This window comes from Falco rusticolus, chromosome 9, assembly GCF_015220075.1.
Source record: "Falco rusticolus isolate bFalRus1 chromosome 9, bFalRus1.pri, whole genome shotgun sequence".
NCBI classification, from domain to species: Eukaryota; Metazoa; Chordata; class Aves; order Falconiformes; family Falconidae; genus Falco; species Falco rusticolus.
In genome coordinates this window covers 49,050,692-49,066,680 of record NC_051195.1, presented here as the reverse complement: position 1 = coordinate 49,066,680, position 15,989 = coordinate 49,050,692, and the positions used below count along the sequence as shown (strand labels likewise).

Below are 15,989 nucleotides of genomic sequence, written 5' to 3'. Positions count from 1 at the left end.
CTGGTATAAATCCCCTTCCTGAGCAAAGTCCTTTGTATCCACTCTTGCCAAGTAGCTTTTTTTCTGTTGATATATAAACCTTTGAAAATAAGTTTGAGGGGAGACTGACAACCTTGAAACCTCAAGAGCAGCATGGCATTGACGGGTGCCGCTCCCTGAGCTGAGTATTACAGATAGATTTTAATTTCATTTTAACAAAATAGCTGTCTCCAGTGGAAGAAGCATCAAGAGCTAAATGAGGACCCGTCTTGAGCTGAATCACGTTGAACAGACCTCGGCACTGTCATTGATTTTCTGGGAAGAAAAAAAATGCCTCTGGCTACTAAACCAAATTAGTAGTCACTGATGACCAATTATTTTGCCCCACTGTGAACGGAGAGGCGTACTAAAATTCCAGTTTGTCAGACCCAAGGCTCTCTTCTCAAACACCTTTCAACAAGCGTGTACCAAAAACCCCTCAGATGGTTCTGACGTCTTCCTGTTTTCGGCAACTTCTCTTTCTCCAAAGTTTTAATGAGCTGCTGCTCTGAGGATGGCCTGCCAGAAAGTGAGCCCTTCCCAGCTTGGTGGAACACTATTTGGCATGGCACAAATCACAGCTGTCAGAATTTATACACACATACACAAAAAAGTGTCAGCCTAATGTTTGCAAATTATAATTACCATTTCTCTTGCATGTCCCTGGTGCCTTCATTTCAGATAAATCCCAGCTCTGAGGTATCAGCTGCAAAGCACTGAAGGCTCATACTGAGTAGAATAGATTTAACTAGTTTGTAGCTCATTTAAGGCCTACACTGTTTTATTTTAATGTTGTTAATACTTTATTATACTTTTTAACATTGTTTTCACAGTAAAACAGCCTATTAGGAGGCTGCAGCTTCTTCTCCAGGAGATTTCTGGCAGACTAGCATACCACATTGTATAACCGAGTTAGCAGGCGCTTGTCATTTCAGTTGAAAATAGGTCTGTACCCTGACTCTTGAAAGTAAATTAGTGAGAGAGACTATTAAAGAGATAGGAACTGTTTCAGGGATAATAGTTTTGAAAATGTGCACAGATAAATTGTAAAATATTTAGGAATTGTCAACATTAGAAAGGGTTCCAACTATTTGACTATAAAAGGAAGCAGCTGATTATTTTTTTCCACAATTATAAATAATTTGTTACACCCTATCAGAACTTCTTTCCCTTTCCTTTATGTGGCAGGGTGCTTGTGCCAAAACAAGGAGATCTGAGTTATTCTGGATGAGATAGCTTTTCATCCACAACAAGCCTTTTCAGTGGACACTTCCCCCGCTCTCTCCACAGCATCCACAGATAACAGCAAAATCCTCCCAGTTCAGAGGAGCGACGTTTGGGCAGGGTGACAAAAGGAAACAGAACACACAAGCCGTTCAACTCCTATCCTTAAGTAGCACTAAGGCAAGAGGACATTTTCCCAAAGGCCAGCTGCAAATGAGAAATACTGTCACACTGCCAAGCGGCACCAACATCGGAGGCCAAAATTCCCCATCCACTCCAATGAGATCAGTGTTTGACCTACAAAGAAAAAGCCACCTTGCTGCAATTTCTTGGGTAGCCTTAGTAAAGGAAGTCTGTTACCCGATATCTCCTGCTTTTCCCCACTTTCTCAGTATTTCTCTCAAAGGAGGCAGGAAAAGCCAGATGAAGCCTCACGTCCTACAGCCCCACCAGAGCTTACATGTATAACTAAGCACATGAGTCATTCCCACCAATTTCAAAGAGGCAGTTCATGCATGTATCATTCCAGGCATGATTCTATACTTTGCTGGATCAGGACTTAAATGCGATTAATCACACGGCAGGGAAGGAACTCTGAAGAGCATCAACCCAAATGTGTCCTTTCAAGCATTTACCTACAAGCCAGCTGTGGACTTAATCAGTCACCAACTGGCTGGTCCACTGGAGATGGTAAAAGTCACCTCCATAGAAATGTGAAAACACATTCAGCTACCACAAAAATCAATGGTCAAACCCCACACACAAAGGCTCGGTGGTTTTGTGTCTCCCTCCCTGCTATTCCTGCACACCAGGAAAGCACCTGCCTTGGAGAGCAAAGGGCCAGGCCAAGGAAACAAGCCCATGTGCAAGGCTCATCATGTGCTTGTTCGAGGAACACCAAAATTTGCACCATGCAATGAGACTGGAGACCCACCTGGATAATGGGACACTTGACCACAGGTGTGCCACATCTTTTATCCTTTGTAAATATCTTGCCCAGCTCTGATCAGCATGACATGCCAAACTGGAGGAGAATGAGGAGAGAGAAGAGGGGACAAAGGGCAAATGTCGGTGTTGCCTTTGGCGCCGGGTGTCTCCAGATAATGGTCTGGAGCAGCGCAGCTGATTTGTAAGCAAAGCCTTGAAAAGCCCTGCAGCATGTGATCTATGAAAAAGGAGGCCTGCAGAAGGATGTCTCCTCTGATATGAATACCCCCTTGGGATGTGTATTGCTGGATTGCACATCTAGTATCATTAGAAAACACGACCATAGATTAGACTGTTTTGAAGCATGTGGTGTGCAATAATTAAGTAATAAAAGTCACCACAGGGGTGAAGGAACAAGAAACAGAAGAGTTACTATTTGCATACACGCTGCTGGTGCCCTGCGTGATCGTCAAAGATCCTCCAGACTGCTAAAAGCTGGCTGCTACCAATTTTGGACTTGCTCTTGCCAAAAGCCACAAAGCACCGGCTCACTTCGTGGCACATAGGCTCTCTGCAGAAAACAAACTTCTGGTGGAGCTGGCGGCCCAGAAGCAGCCCAGCAGTTAGCCCAAGTCCCCAGTGTCTTGCAGTTGCTCTGGACAGGCAGGGAAAGCACTGCCTTTCTGTTGTGGGAGCTGCAGCTGAAGGCACAGTGGGCTACAGGTGGGAGCAGGGCTAGGGGTAATGGCTCCACAGTCATCGGTTGCTGCTGAGATGGGAGAAGTCCCCAGCAAGGTGTGCAAGGACAAGGACCAATAAAACTTGAGGTCGAGGTCCTCCATCACCTTCAAGTGCTTGCTTCTGGGGGAAAGAATAGCAGCGGGACCACAGCGATAACTGATGTGCTGTCCTCAAAGCCAGAACCCTGCTGCTGCCACTGCCAGTTCTGCCTCCCATGGTGGCTGATGAAGTTAAAGTATCCTCACGTGCAAGGAGCAAGGCTCAACGATTTCAGGCTGCAGCTCTGCCCCAAGCTCAGGTTAACGCCAGCTCAGAGGAGCTGAATGGGACACTGATCAAGAGGCAACTGCCTTTTATTTTCACTATTTTTCTAGGACCATGGTCATCCACGGCTCCCCTCTGCTGCTGTCTCCTCCTGGCCAGGGTGCTCCGCGGTACCCTGTTCCAAGGGGCAAACGTGCCCGATCTGTGTAGCTGAGGCACTAGACCAGGGCTCAGCATTTCAGCTCCCCCTTCTGCTGCAGACACCTGACCATCTGCATTGAGTCTGTGTTTAGCTCTACTCAAATTGCTTTGAACAGCTCTTACTCTTCTCGCCCGATCCATCATGACATGTGTTTGTGGTTTTTGGGATACCACAGTAGCGATATTTTGGTAGCAAAAGCAGTTATTTTAGCCAAACCCTTGTCACCCAGTGGTTCTTCCCAGGCAGCTGCCACGGCTGAGCCAGTCTGGAGGTGACCCGGGCAGAGCTGCCCCTCTGAGCTCCAGGGTGGCAATGCAAAAGCCCAGCTCTGCTTCTGGACACTGCCCCGCTCACAGTGCTCTCCTTACCCACGGTATCAGCTGGGAGATGCTCTTCTGGAGCCACAGCAGGGCCTGAGGCTGAGCTGCAGCCTGTGGTGCCGCACGTCCTTCCAGCACGCCAGGGCTTGAGCACAGTGAAAGGCTGTGTAAAGATGGAAATTGTGCCCATCCTGGGGAGCGCCCTGGCCCAGTCCTGCTACAGGCTATCACAAGTGTGTGCAGACTGTGGTGCATGAAGTGAAAATGTGCGTTTGAGTCTTTCTTGAGGAAGAGAAAGCCTTTGCCAGGGTGAAGGTTTATTCATGTTCTCATCAGTCACACTTTCCAGGAGCAGAAATACCAATCAGCATGGGGAGTTAGAGCTATTAGTCCTGGAGATTATATTGTTGTCTTTTCAATGTTTTCCAGGCCTTCCACTCCCTTTTTTGACCTCCTCCAACACAGATACAAGGAGCTGTGGATGGAGCAGCAGAGAGCCCTGACAGCAGCCCAGCGAGTTCAAGAGAAAAAGGTGATAATACTCCAGCAGCGCTTTCCCTTGCTGTGCACAGCACTGCTACCAGGCATGACTGCCCACTGTCCTGCCCCATGATGGATGGGCTTCTTCCAGCCATGGGGAAGGCTCTCAGCGGGGAAAACATCCTCCCTGACTACCAGAAGGCTGGTGAAGCCTGACAAAGATGAGCTGCTTCCCACCCAAGATAGGCCTGGCTTCGACCAGACCCTGTCCTGTGTGGCGATGCTGTGGGAGCTAACACCAGATAAGCAAATCACAACACGCATACATGAAAGTGCTCTAGAGACAAAAGGGTGTTCAGATTTTTTTTAAAGTATTTTGTATCTGAAGATATACACAGGAGCTGAGCAAGCTCTCCAGGGCAGCAGTGCTTTGACCAAAGGCTTAGGTGCCTGTCCTGCAGACACACCTTTCTAGCCATCATCAAGCGTCTGTCTGCATCAATATGCCTTTAAGTCACAGGCTGCCCAGGTAAAGTCCTGGTATCAATTAAAATGGAGGCTCTGGTTCTTTTTACATGGCCACAATAGTAAAACACCCTGCTGTAACAAAGAATAAGTTTCAAGTTATCTTTGGTATTTATGTCATCCCATGCCAGGAGCTCTGCAGACTGTCCTTTGGACAGCAGCAGCTCTGCTTATGTTACCGGTGACAGTGGACAAAACAAAGAACAGCCAACAAATGTCCAAAGGACCAGCACTAGCCCCCATCCTGGCATGGTGTGGTTGATGCCAGCACCCACAGCAGTTGTTAGAGTGCAACACTGAGCTGTTAAACACACCAATATCGTAATAACATTTAAAAGCAGCCAATGACTGTTTTATTAGTTAATGGCTCAAAGAAGAGTCGAGCTAATATGGTAATGACCAATTTCAATGGGCTTACTGCCATCACAAACTATACTTTATAGTTGAAGTGCAAGAATACAGTGTTCTTAATTAGCAGCTACTTTATGAATACACAAGCCTAGGATGTTGGAAAGTGCATCCCTACCTTATCTATTAATGACTGATGTTTTTAATCACTAACTTCCCTCCATCAAGGTCCCAAAGCCTGCAGCCACCAATTACTGAGTTAAGCAACACAAACCTGCACTCTAGACCACAGAGCAGACAGATTCCCCAGGGTTTCATGCAGTGGCCAAAACATTCACCCGGTACTTGCACGGGCTTGTGCTGGGGCTATCAAGCACTGCAAGCTGCAATTAATCAGGAAAGCAACACATACTAGACAGCCAGGAAACTCCCCCACCATGGTGGGGGTGGTGGAAGTGACTTTCCCAGCTAGAGATGAGCCATTGCTCTAGCTCAGAGCACAGGGCTTCCTGCAGGCAGCGGTCATCTCCCTGGGATGTCGTATAAAGCAGACACCCTGAGAGCTGGCAGCTGCTCATGTTTTTCTCATCAGTGTGTTTTAGATACCATATTAGCCGCACAGACATGAGAAACTACCCAGATCAAGCACTTGTGATCATTAGTCCAAAGTGATTTTGATCATGTTCATCCCAGTGTCGTTACGGTGTATGACACCAACCCGATATATATAGCTGTGCAGCTGTTTCAGCCCCTTCTTGTTTACTTTTGGTTACAGAAAAACAAAGTACGTGAAACTCGCACCACATTTCTGCGAAAACACCCACTGCCTGCAAAGAAAGAGTCCTTCTGGCACCTGCCCCAATTTGAGAAGGTATGGAGCACTTGACTGAAGTCAGGGACACCTTCAATCCTTGCCCACATGCCCTGATAACACACAATGAAGGCAGACACAAGGCTCCCCAAAATCCAGACCTTAAAACGGTCCCTCATGGGATGTGGTCAAACATCAGCCCCTTCTGGACTTCAGAGTGGGATGCTTTTAGCAGCCATAAGCCCTGGAAGAGAGGCAGCAGTTGCCCAGATAAGGGCTTAATGACTTATTTTCTAACTTTTGTGCACTGTCATGAGCTTCACAAGATAAGAAGCACCTTTTTATGTCCCACTGTACTGGGGTGACCTTTGTTCTCTGCTGGTGTTCCTGCAGCTGCCCTACACAAGCAGGTTGGTAGCCTACCATTTGATCAGTTCTCGCCATAACTAATTCAAACCACACCAGATGTTTCAAAAAGCATTTTCACCCCAGGATTAGAACTTTCCAGAAAGTCTGCGCTCCTGATACCGCTCTAAACTATCTGACTGACAATATTCACCCTGAGACTGAGAAAAGGGTCTAGCCAGGTTACAGATGTGCGTGACACTTCCTTTAATTGATCCAAATAAGAGCCAAGGTGAAGATTTCTTGTTAAAGCAATGGGATCTAAACAGCTCCCTGAATTCATCTGCTCATCCTGCTATGCTCTGGGGTACTTGTTTGAATTCTGTTAGCTTTGTTTGTGGTGTAAATTACAGGGAAACTTCAAGTGAAGAGCTAGGGGGCATTTTAGGAAGGAAGGGAAAAGAGCTGGGCAAGCAGAATGGAAAGGAGACACCAGAAAGTCTGAAAGCACTGAAACCCTGCAGGGAGTTTACATGGCCAAAATCATATCTGGCATTGATAGATACCACTGCAAAGAGCCTCTCAGCCCTCCACCCTGGCCCTTGTTCTGATGGTTTTGGGGTTGGGTTGGTTTTTTTGTTGGTTTTGTGTTTTTTTTTTCCATACTGTTGATTTTTAACCACAGTTTAAAACAACAAAGCAGCCTTGTGACTTCCTGAAGCTAATTCACTTGTACAAGTTGGAGAGTTTCGACCAAGAAATGTGTTTTGCACCACCTTGATGTATTCCTCTTACGTCCTGTCTAAGACTGTCCGATTAGCATATGTCAGTAATCATTTATCCCCACTGCCTGTCAGCACAGAGCTGCTGCTGCAGCTAGTGTCAGGGAAAGAACATGACCGATTGCTGTTAAACAGATTGTGTAAGTCACACGAGATACTGGGGCAAGCCTCCTCTTTAGAGCTTCGCTCACCCCAGACCTTTCCATCACTATTCATTTTTCAGCCTGTGTTTTCCTTCATGCTTTCCCTTTTGTTTCATCCATGACTGGGTTGGGTTCCTCCCCCAGCCACAGCTCTCAACCCTCTGAGTCTTTTCTTGTTCCCTCTGCCTTCCTCCTTCCTCTCCTCTTCCCTTCCTTCCCAGGAGCAGCAGCCAGGGGAGGAGGGACTGCTCGTTTTGCACAGCCTCTGCAAATTTTCTGTAGTCCTCCTTTCTCATTACATTAACCTGGAAGGTTTGCCTTTCCCCAGCTGCAGATCTAACAGGTACAGCCCAGGTTAGATCTTGAATCAGGAAGTTCATTACTCAGTTTCAGTGCTTTGTTTCCTCCATGGACAAGTAAGTCCTCTTGAACATCTATAGCCCAGTTCAAAGCAGTAACAACCCAGAGAAAGCTGGTGATTCATAAAGACACTTGGTAGCCTCCAAATGGTGCTTTAACTATCTCTGGAAAGCTGGGATCTCCATAGGTGATGGTGGAAGAGTCTTAAAAGACAAACCGATGAACTCCCCCTTCACCCAAACCCAGGGACTCCAGGAGTCACCATCGATCCCTCCTTTACAAGGGTGACAATAGAGAGCAATGCTCCGAAGAGGTGAGGGAGCTCGTTCTTGTGTTTCTGTCCTCATGAAGCCTTTCCTGGGCTGTTCCATGGTGGTAGATAACTACTTTATGACTTTAAGACTCAATGGCCTGGGCAGGCCAGCCGTTAGCACTGACCACTGTAGGCAGTTCACCAAAACACTGTCTTTAACCCATGTAACGCCCTCACCCTACTGCACGAGAAGCAATATAAAAAGCAACCACAAAAAAATATCACTTTACAGAAAGCTTGTTAACAGGCTCCCATCTGCATATTGTTTCCTACCAGCCATCAGTGACGTTGTCCTGCTCTGGGCATTACAGAAGATGCCTGTGACCTGGGAACAACTTCAGACTCTGGGCAACAGTATTCAGAGACTCCATGGCCCTGACCACAGCCCCACTTAGGACTATTTTCCCACATCACCTGAGGCTGCTGCAAGGTGCAGGGGTGTGACATGCCCTCGAGCCACTCAGTCACCCTGTCATCTGGCATGATGCCCTTCAGGCTGGCCTGCTGTGGGCAGAGCACCCATCTACTGAGATGGTTATAACCCAAAGCAGGGGGCAGCAGGAAGAGGAGAATTTTCTTCCTCTAGACCCATAAAAATCAATAAGGAGGATTTTTCTATTTCCATCCTGACCTCTGACAGAGAGCTGCAGAAACTGGGCATGGATGTCACTACTGGCTCTTAAACTGGACTTACCATTCAGTCCCTGTAAGACTGCGTCCTGGCACCATGCTAGAGCTTGTGGTGGAAGCATAAGACAAGAAAAAGGAGCTTTGCCCTCCCCGCTAATTGCCTCTGCTGCCTCCCTGCATTGCAAGGGCTGCATGACATTACATAGTCGTTCAGTCAGTAAAGTATAGACAAATTGACTATATTTTCATTTGGATTTAGCTTTCAGCACCACTGCTTTAGAATAATGGCCCACGCTATTAAGCTAACCGCGTGATTTACAGGCTCTCCTACACTGGGTGATCGCTCCCGCTCCACGTCTCGCTCTGGAGGACCGACCTGGTGGGTGGTCTCCTGGGCCCTCCAAACAGGTCGCAGGGAGCCAGTCGTGTCCTGATGGGCAGTTCATTAGGGAAAGTTGCTGAATTAGTGTATTTTGGTTTTTTGGTTTTTGTTTGTTTTTTGTTGTTTTTTTTTTTTACACAAAATTCAAACAGAAATTAACTCCTTACTCACCTCAGCAAGTGCCCTCCTCTTCCTCAGTCACCCCCCAAGGCAAACGGCCCCTGCCTTGCTCTGCCTGCAGTGACATGATTCCTGGGCTCAGGTTTTGCCACAGCTGGGACTGTGCACCAAGACTTCATTTACTTGTAGATGTGGGACTACATGCCCTAGGAACTGGACCTCAGGCACCCGGCATGGACATAGATAAATACTCCTGCCTGCCATGTTCACGGGATGTCCCCTGTCCCTGTGTCACTCATCACTAGTATCATGCTGGCTCAGGCAGAATGGCACCCCTCCTGGTGTCAACCAAACTCTGGAAAGGATGTTGCTGCCAAAATACAGCATCCCCACAGCCTTGCCTGGGCCAGCCCAGGGTGAGGCTTCAGCTACCTCCATCTGAACATTTGATAGTCACAATCCAAACCGGTAAGTCAATGCTGGCCGCTCCACCATTTCCAGGGCTCTGCCAAGTCAGTCCAGAAGGATTCAGGTAGAGACACCTCATGCAGCAGTGATGTAGGGCAGAGCTCACCCGTGTGTCAAAACAGCTCCGTGCACCACATGTCACTGACACACACCAGCGTTTTTCCTTTGCTCGTTAGAGATTTCCAACTTCCACAGATTTTCAGGGTGGCTTTCCAGAGAGAATAGTCTTGTTTACTTGACCAAACAGGGGGAGGAAAGAAAATGCAGCAACTTTGGACACCACTTTTGTCAACATGCACTGCCTTCCCGAGCAGATGAAACACGCTGCGCTCGATGCGCGATATGAATAAGCGATAAGCAATTGACGAGCAAGTGTTCGGGTACCTTGGCAAAAGACTTAATTTGCAACCTGGCACAAAATCAAAGGCTCTGTCAACGGCTGAGCGGCTCTCCCGCATATGCCTTGCGTTACCTGGGAAAGCTCTGTCAGGTAAATTTCCACTGAAAGTAATTAGAGGAATCCCCACTGTATAAACTTTGCAGCAAAATTCTGGGCTCCAGAATTTGATTCTCACCAGGGATCTGATATCTGCTCACAGCCTGATCCTTCGTCAGAATTAACAGTTGAGGTTTAACACATACACACAAAAATGTTCCGCATTTTTTTTTAATGCCTTACCTCTATTTTTGTCTAAAGAGCTGAACTGACAAGCACAGCTCATGTAATCTTGCAACTGGTGCCTTGTCAGAGAAGCCGTAGACTCTGCTTAAATAACCTAGGCTCGACAGGCACAGCGCCCAGTGGGCTGGCTTTTCAGCTATGGCATTTATCCTCCCTGGTTTAAGGGCAGCAAAACTTTGTGGAGCTGGAGTGCTTTAAAACTTGTCTCCTGGGGCCTAAACAGTGCTTAAAGAGTAAAGCAATGAGTTCAAGTGCTTTCTGTCGCCATGGTACCAGATCAAATGCCCCTTCAGCCCAAGTGATGTGAACTGGTGGGTCCCAGCCCCACAGTGACAACCCAAAGCAGCACCACTGGCCTCCAGCGATGACCTTGCCTACAACAGGCATCACGCAAAAAGAAACTACAACACCCTGCAGAGTTGCAGATGGGCAGCAGAGACCCAGCTACCCTGAGCACAATCCCTGCACATCTCCACTGGCACCACAGCAGGGATGTCACCTCCCACACTGCAGTCATTCTGTCACTAAATGCAGGCTCCAGTCCCCGGTCATCATCACTCCATTTTCCCATAGATTTTGGAGGTTTTGTTGCTTTGTCTAATAGCTGAAGCTTCCAGCAATGCTATTGCTCAAATCACAGCAAAGCATTTCCACAGTCCGACCTTTCCCAGTATCCCTTTGCACATGCCCTGGACACTCAACCTTTCCATCACACCTTGATGTTGCCCTCTGCCATGCTCAACCCTTCCTCATGTGTCCCTCAAGGACATGATAGCCCATCATTCCTCTGCTGTTTTCATTGCTCTCCAAGATCTACTGATGGACACAAGAAAACACCTCCCCTCCCTGTGCAGCCTTACAGCCTGGGCCATCTCCAGGGCAGGCTCCATCTATATCCAAGCCCTGGTGTCCAAATGCAGCACAAGCAACTGCTGGCAACCAGTGCCCCTTGCTGTTATGGAGATATTCAGCCACGAAGAAGCAGATCTGGGGTGCTTGCAGTGAAGTTAAACCACACACACTGTGTCAGGTTACAGGTGAGCACCTACCATTGCTTTCAGTGCTGCCTGCTGTTTCATACACAGTTCCACAGAAGTTCTTTTTAAATGGACTTGGGGCTTCATTCACCAGCCTATTCTGCCTTCTGCAGAGATGCTATTTACCAAAAGAAATCTATGAGAAGTATAACTCTTGCCTGGCATGAAAAGGGTCAGGATTCAAATCTCAGAAACACACAGGGTTGGTGTGAAAGCTACTGGCTCCAGTCTGACCCCAGGACAGCTGCCAAGGGAGGTACGTACCAGGTTACAACTCCAGCGCCTTAATTCTCCTTTACTCATACTATTGCCCAGACCAGCTGACCAGTGGACTCCAGCAAACATCTGTGGCCCTTATTTTCAGGGAAAAAAAAAAAAAAAAAAGAATCCCAAATCTCCACGGGACATTAAATACAGCAGCCAAAAATTGCTGAGCACTTTCTGAAACCCTCCTGGGGTTAAAGAGAACGAGGATCATTTAGGCCAGACTGCCTTGTCCTGCATTTCGCTATCGTTCTTAGGATTTGAAAGGTGGGGAGAGAAAAATCAACCTCATCCATTAAGGCAGTTAAGCACACTGCTGCCAGGAAGAGCCACAGTATTTGTAACCCTAATAATCCAACACACCCCTCCGAGCACAGCTCATCTTGGATGGAATAACGTCTGTTTTAAAAGTACCTGCCTCTCTCTAACTTGTCATGGCATTTGTTGACAACCCTATTGAAAGCCGCTCTCGGTGCGGCTGTGAAGGATCTTTCAGCACCTCTTTCTCTTTCCTAGACAGTTTTTGAAAGGGAGGGGAGGAAAAAAAAAAAAAGCCATCAATACAGGGGGAAAAAGGCATCAGCAGCCAACATCGGCTGATGAAGCGCCTCACCTGGGCCCCCAGCACACCGCCTCCAATTAAATCAAAATGGTTTGTTTTTAATGGTCTTTTACACTGACAAGTGGGCTATCATTCCAGGCCTAGAGAGCTGTCAGGGAGCCGAGGCAAATCCTCCGTTGATAATGCCCAATGCTTCCAATTAGGAGCCGAGGCCGCTCCTGGCGCACTAACGATTCCCCAGCCTCCCCCAAGGCCCCTTCGGCGCTGGCTGTTTCGTCTTCCCTCTTCCTCCACCGCAAATTACTGACACAAAACGGAGGCGCCCCGGTGCCTCCTCACCACGCCGGGCCCCGGCCCTGTTGGATTTAATGAGGCGATGGAAGTTTTTGCGGATCTTTCGCTAAATTCTTTTCTTGTTTGACAGCTGCTTGAGTGTTGACCTTATAAAAGATTTAGTGTTTCTCATTATTTTCTGTCAAGCTTTACAAGTGATAGCTTCACGGAAATCATTTGCATCTCGATGTGCGCGCGCGCAGGTTTTGTCTGGATAGGGATGCTCGGCACGGCGTGCGTCAGTGTGTACACCCTACCCCTCTCCATATTGTGCATTTTATTCCCTCCTCCCCCCAAAAAAAAAATTTACAAACATGGCACTGTTTTGTTTGGGGAAAAAAAAAAAAACAACGAACAAACAGGAGAGGACTTAAAAAGCCGAGGATTTGTTAGACTCCTGTAAATGAGGGAGGTTTTGAAAAAGGAATAGAGATTGGTTCCCTGTAAAGAGAGCTCAAGAAAGTGTTTTGTCACCCACTAAAAGGATTCGATCAAATGGATGATGGAAAAACTACACTGTCTAGGGGCGGCTTTGTTGTTTAAGTGCCAAATCGTACAAGGCTGGGAAGCTGCCTTTGAGCAGGCGGGCAGAGCCAGGCAGGGCTGGGAGAGGAACGGGTACCACCACATCACCCGGCAGCCAAGTGTGGATCCTCCCAGGGCAGAAGGAGAGCTTGGTGCTGCTTATTGCTTGTTTCAGCCTCTTCATGGCTTCTTTCTCGATGGCTCCTATAAATCATCACAAAATTTAATCCAGCTTTATTCATTAAAACTTCCCACCAGGAGCTCAGCTTACTGATCACCCAAGGGTGCTCACACTGCCCAGCAGCTATGGCACACACACCCCAGCACCCACCTCAACAAGCCCAAACACCACCAACAGCACCCATGAAACCGTGGTTGGTATCTGGGATGTGTGCTCTGCTGCTGCCAGGGCAGCTCTGCCCTCCCTGTACCAGCTCAGTCTTTCTGCATCTCACATGCCATTTATTAGTCCTCCCATCAACATACCAGCTTCTGCTCACACCACGCATGTTCTTTGTACTAATGCTCAACACGTGATTGTTTACAGTCCTCAGATGTAAAGCTTTATCATAAATGAGAAACCCAAATGAAAATAATCCCCAAATACATATTTAAGTTTTAGGAGTGATAAGGTTTTTCATTGCCCCTCTAATTCTTTGAGGCAGACACAGAGATTACAACATCCCAGCTGCAAGTGTCCTACAGGTTTTCGTTTGCCAATAACAAATGCAATGAAGAACAGCAAAACATTGGTTTTTTTCAGCTGAAAACCACCGCAGCTCCAGCATCCTGCAAGGAAAACCACAAACTAGCCATGCCTGTCCTGCTGCAGCCAATGCTCCAAATCCACGATTCAAACAAAACCCTGGCATAACAGCCCATAACCACATCAGAGTAACAGTAAAGATCATCAGCTGTCTCTAGAGGAAGTACCTTCAGGTTCATAATTTAAAATATGAATTAGAAGTATCAGAGATGAGTATTCATCACTGGTGTGGCCTTCTCAACACCAGCCTCTGTCATAACAAGACCTTTGACCCAAGGACACCCTTATCTTGACTCTAATTACTGGCCCTCATTATGAGAAGGTTTCTCATTTTTTAAAATAGCAGTTGTCCCCTGTCCTACACCTGGTGCTTCCCACTTACTCATGCTGAGGGCAGAAGCTGGCATCCCTCACAACTTTGTCAAGGCTCTGCTAATTTTAATTACTGCCAGTTGTGGCTCAGTGTGACATTTCTCACCTGAGAGCTTTGTACCAAGACAGGAATGAGTAAACGGCCTTTCCCTCCCCTGTGGCTTCAACCCAGTCCCAGGCAGAATTTTCCCTCTGCCCAGTTCCCAGCACTGGTGGGCAGGGAGCATGATGGGGGAGGCAGAGGCACATTCAAGAGCAGCAGCTCAGCTGTCCTTACCTGCAGGCACTGAATTTTTCTAACAATCCCAGCTCTGTGAGAAAAAACTCCTGCATCTTTAATGGGAGGTTGGAGTTGGCCCGGCTGGGGATCATCCCTGTCAGCTCCCAGGGGCTGCCCACCTACTTTAGCACCCTTGGTTCTGCCTTCCCCACCTTTCCCTCCCTGAGAGGGGTTATGTCACTGCTGCTGCATGTGAGAAAGCAAAAAACATCTAGAAACAGCCATCTGAAGTTAGGCACTCAAATGCATATTTAAGTACCTGAACACCTTCCTCCAGAGAGGGGGAATAGCTAAATATGCTTTGTTTGTCTTGATTAATGAGATCACTAGCAAGCTTTTCAGGGCAAAGACTGCTGTGTATTTTTACATATGCAAAACCTGACACATCCAGCCAGCCTGAGCAGGGTGGGGGGAGCGGGAAGCAGCACAGCACATCCACACAAGGCAGCTGTGTGAATCACACTGGGGCAGGTAAAGCCCACGGCCCCCTGTGGTAAACCCACTTTGTGCATGAAGACACCCGTGCACCTCAGCAACCACCGTACAGGTCTGCTGCACCTGGCTGTCTGTAACCCCACGGCTCACCCAAAAGGGCCCCAGGACCTTCCTCTCCCAGGTGACTTCCCCTCTGTTTATTTGTCATGGGCATTTATTCACACACCCCCACACCTAGAAGGTGATTCCTGGGGAGAGGCTGCTTGTGTGTTTGTTGGGTAGGTCATGCAGGAGTCCCCAACCCCAACAGGGGCTTTCCTGAGAGCCCTGAGCCCACCCTGGCCCCTCAGGGACAGCACAGTCCTGTATTGTAGCAAACAAGTCATATTTGTTTCAGGGTCCACCCTAAGGCATGCCAGCATTTGAAAGCATCAGACAAGCAACATACTGTAGCAAGGCTATGAGATCTTGTTACTAGCGCAGAATAAGAACCTCCTGAAGTCAATCAGAAAACTAGTCCTCAGTTTTAAGTGTTTAACTTCAGCTGGAGCTGCTGTCTCCCAAACGGGCAAAACCCCTGTGCCAATCCGCAGTCTCTTCCCTGTTTGTGCTACAACCTATTTTCGCTGGCTGGCTGCTCGCTGTAACCAATCCTCTATCTGCTCCTTTCGTTATAGGTTGGGCCTCATCTCAGTACTTTTCCAGACCGTGACGCTCATAAAAAGGCGTCCAGTGCCTCCCATTGAGAGCTGCCTGCCAGATGTGATCCCCTTCCCCAGAGCACCCACGCACCGAGGACCACAGCACTGTGCTGGGCACCACCGCCCTTAGACCCTGTGCCAGCCATAGGCTTTCTCTCCGGTTTTAAAAAGTTATGCTAAAGCAGATATAGCCAAATAAATCATAAACAATAGAGGAATGATTCTGTCTCAGCCTGCTCATTGCTTCGTGTCAGATGCACAACCACCTTACTCTGTCCAGTCACCACAATTCTCGTTGTGCTCAAGGTAACACCACGCACGCCGGGAGTGGGGCGGTGTGTGCACCAGCACAGCCCCAGAGGGAAGCAGAACAGTTTCCTTCACCGCCTGTTCTGAACAAATACATTAAACCCGGCCCTATCCCAGTTGATACCAAATCTGTAATACCTCATAACCCATCACTCCTTCTCATTTCTTTGCCAAACAGCTTCCCAGCACTGCCTGATTCAACAAAGCCCTCGCCGTGTGATGGCATCCAAACACCTGCTTTAAGCACGCTGCCAGACTGAGGCCCCACCACAGAGTGGTGCCTTCACTTGAGGACGGCTCCAGCCAGTTCCACACTCACC

At 48.0% G+C, this 15,989-nt stretch overlaps 1 protein-coding gene across 1 annotated transcript in view; it reads left to right on the top strand.

The window, feature by feature from the left end:
• Positions 1-15,528, top strand: part of CFAP77 (cilia and flagella associated protein 77) — a 61,701-nt gene extending 46,173 nt beyond the window's left edge. The window contains exons 4-6 of the mRNA XM_037400167.1: positions 4,126-4,228; positions 5,825-5,920; positions 15,337-15,528. Of these exons, the coding sequence (XP_037256064.1) occupies positions 4,126-4,228; positions 5,825-5,920; positions 15,337-15,405 (268 nt within the window). The 3' untranslated portion in view covers positions 15,406-15,528. The remainder of the gene's footprint in view (positions 1-4,125; positions 4,229-5,824; positions 5,921-15,336) is intronic.
• The last annotated feature ends 461 nt before the right edge of the window (positions 15,529-15,989 follow it).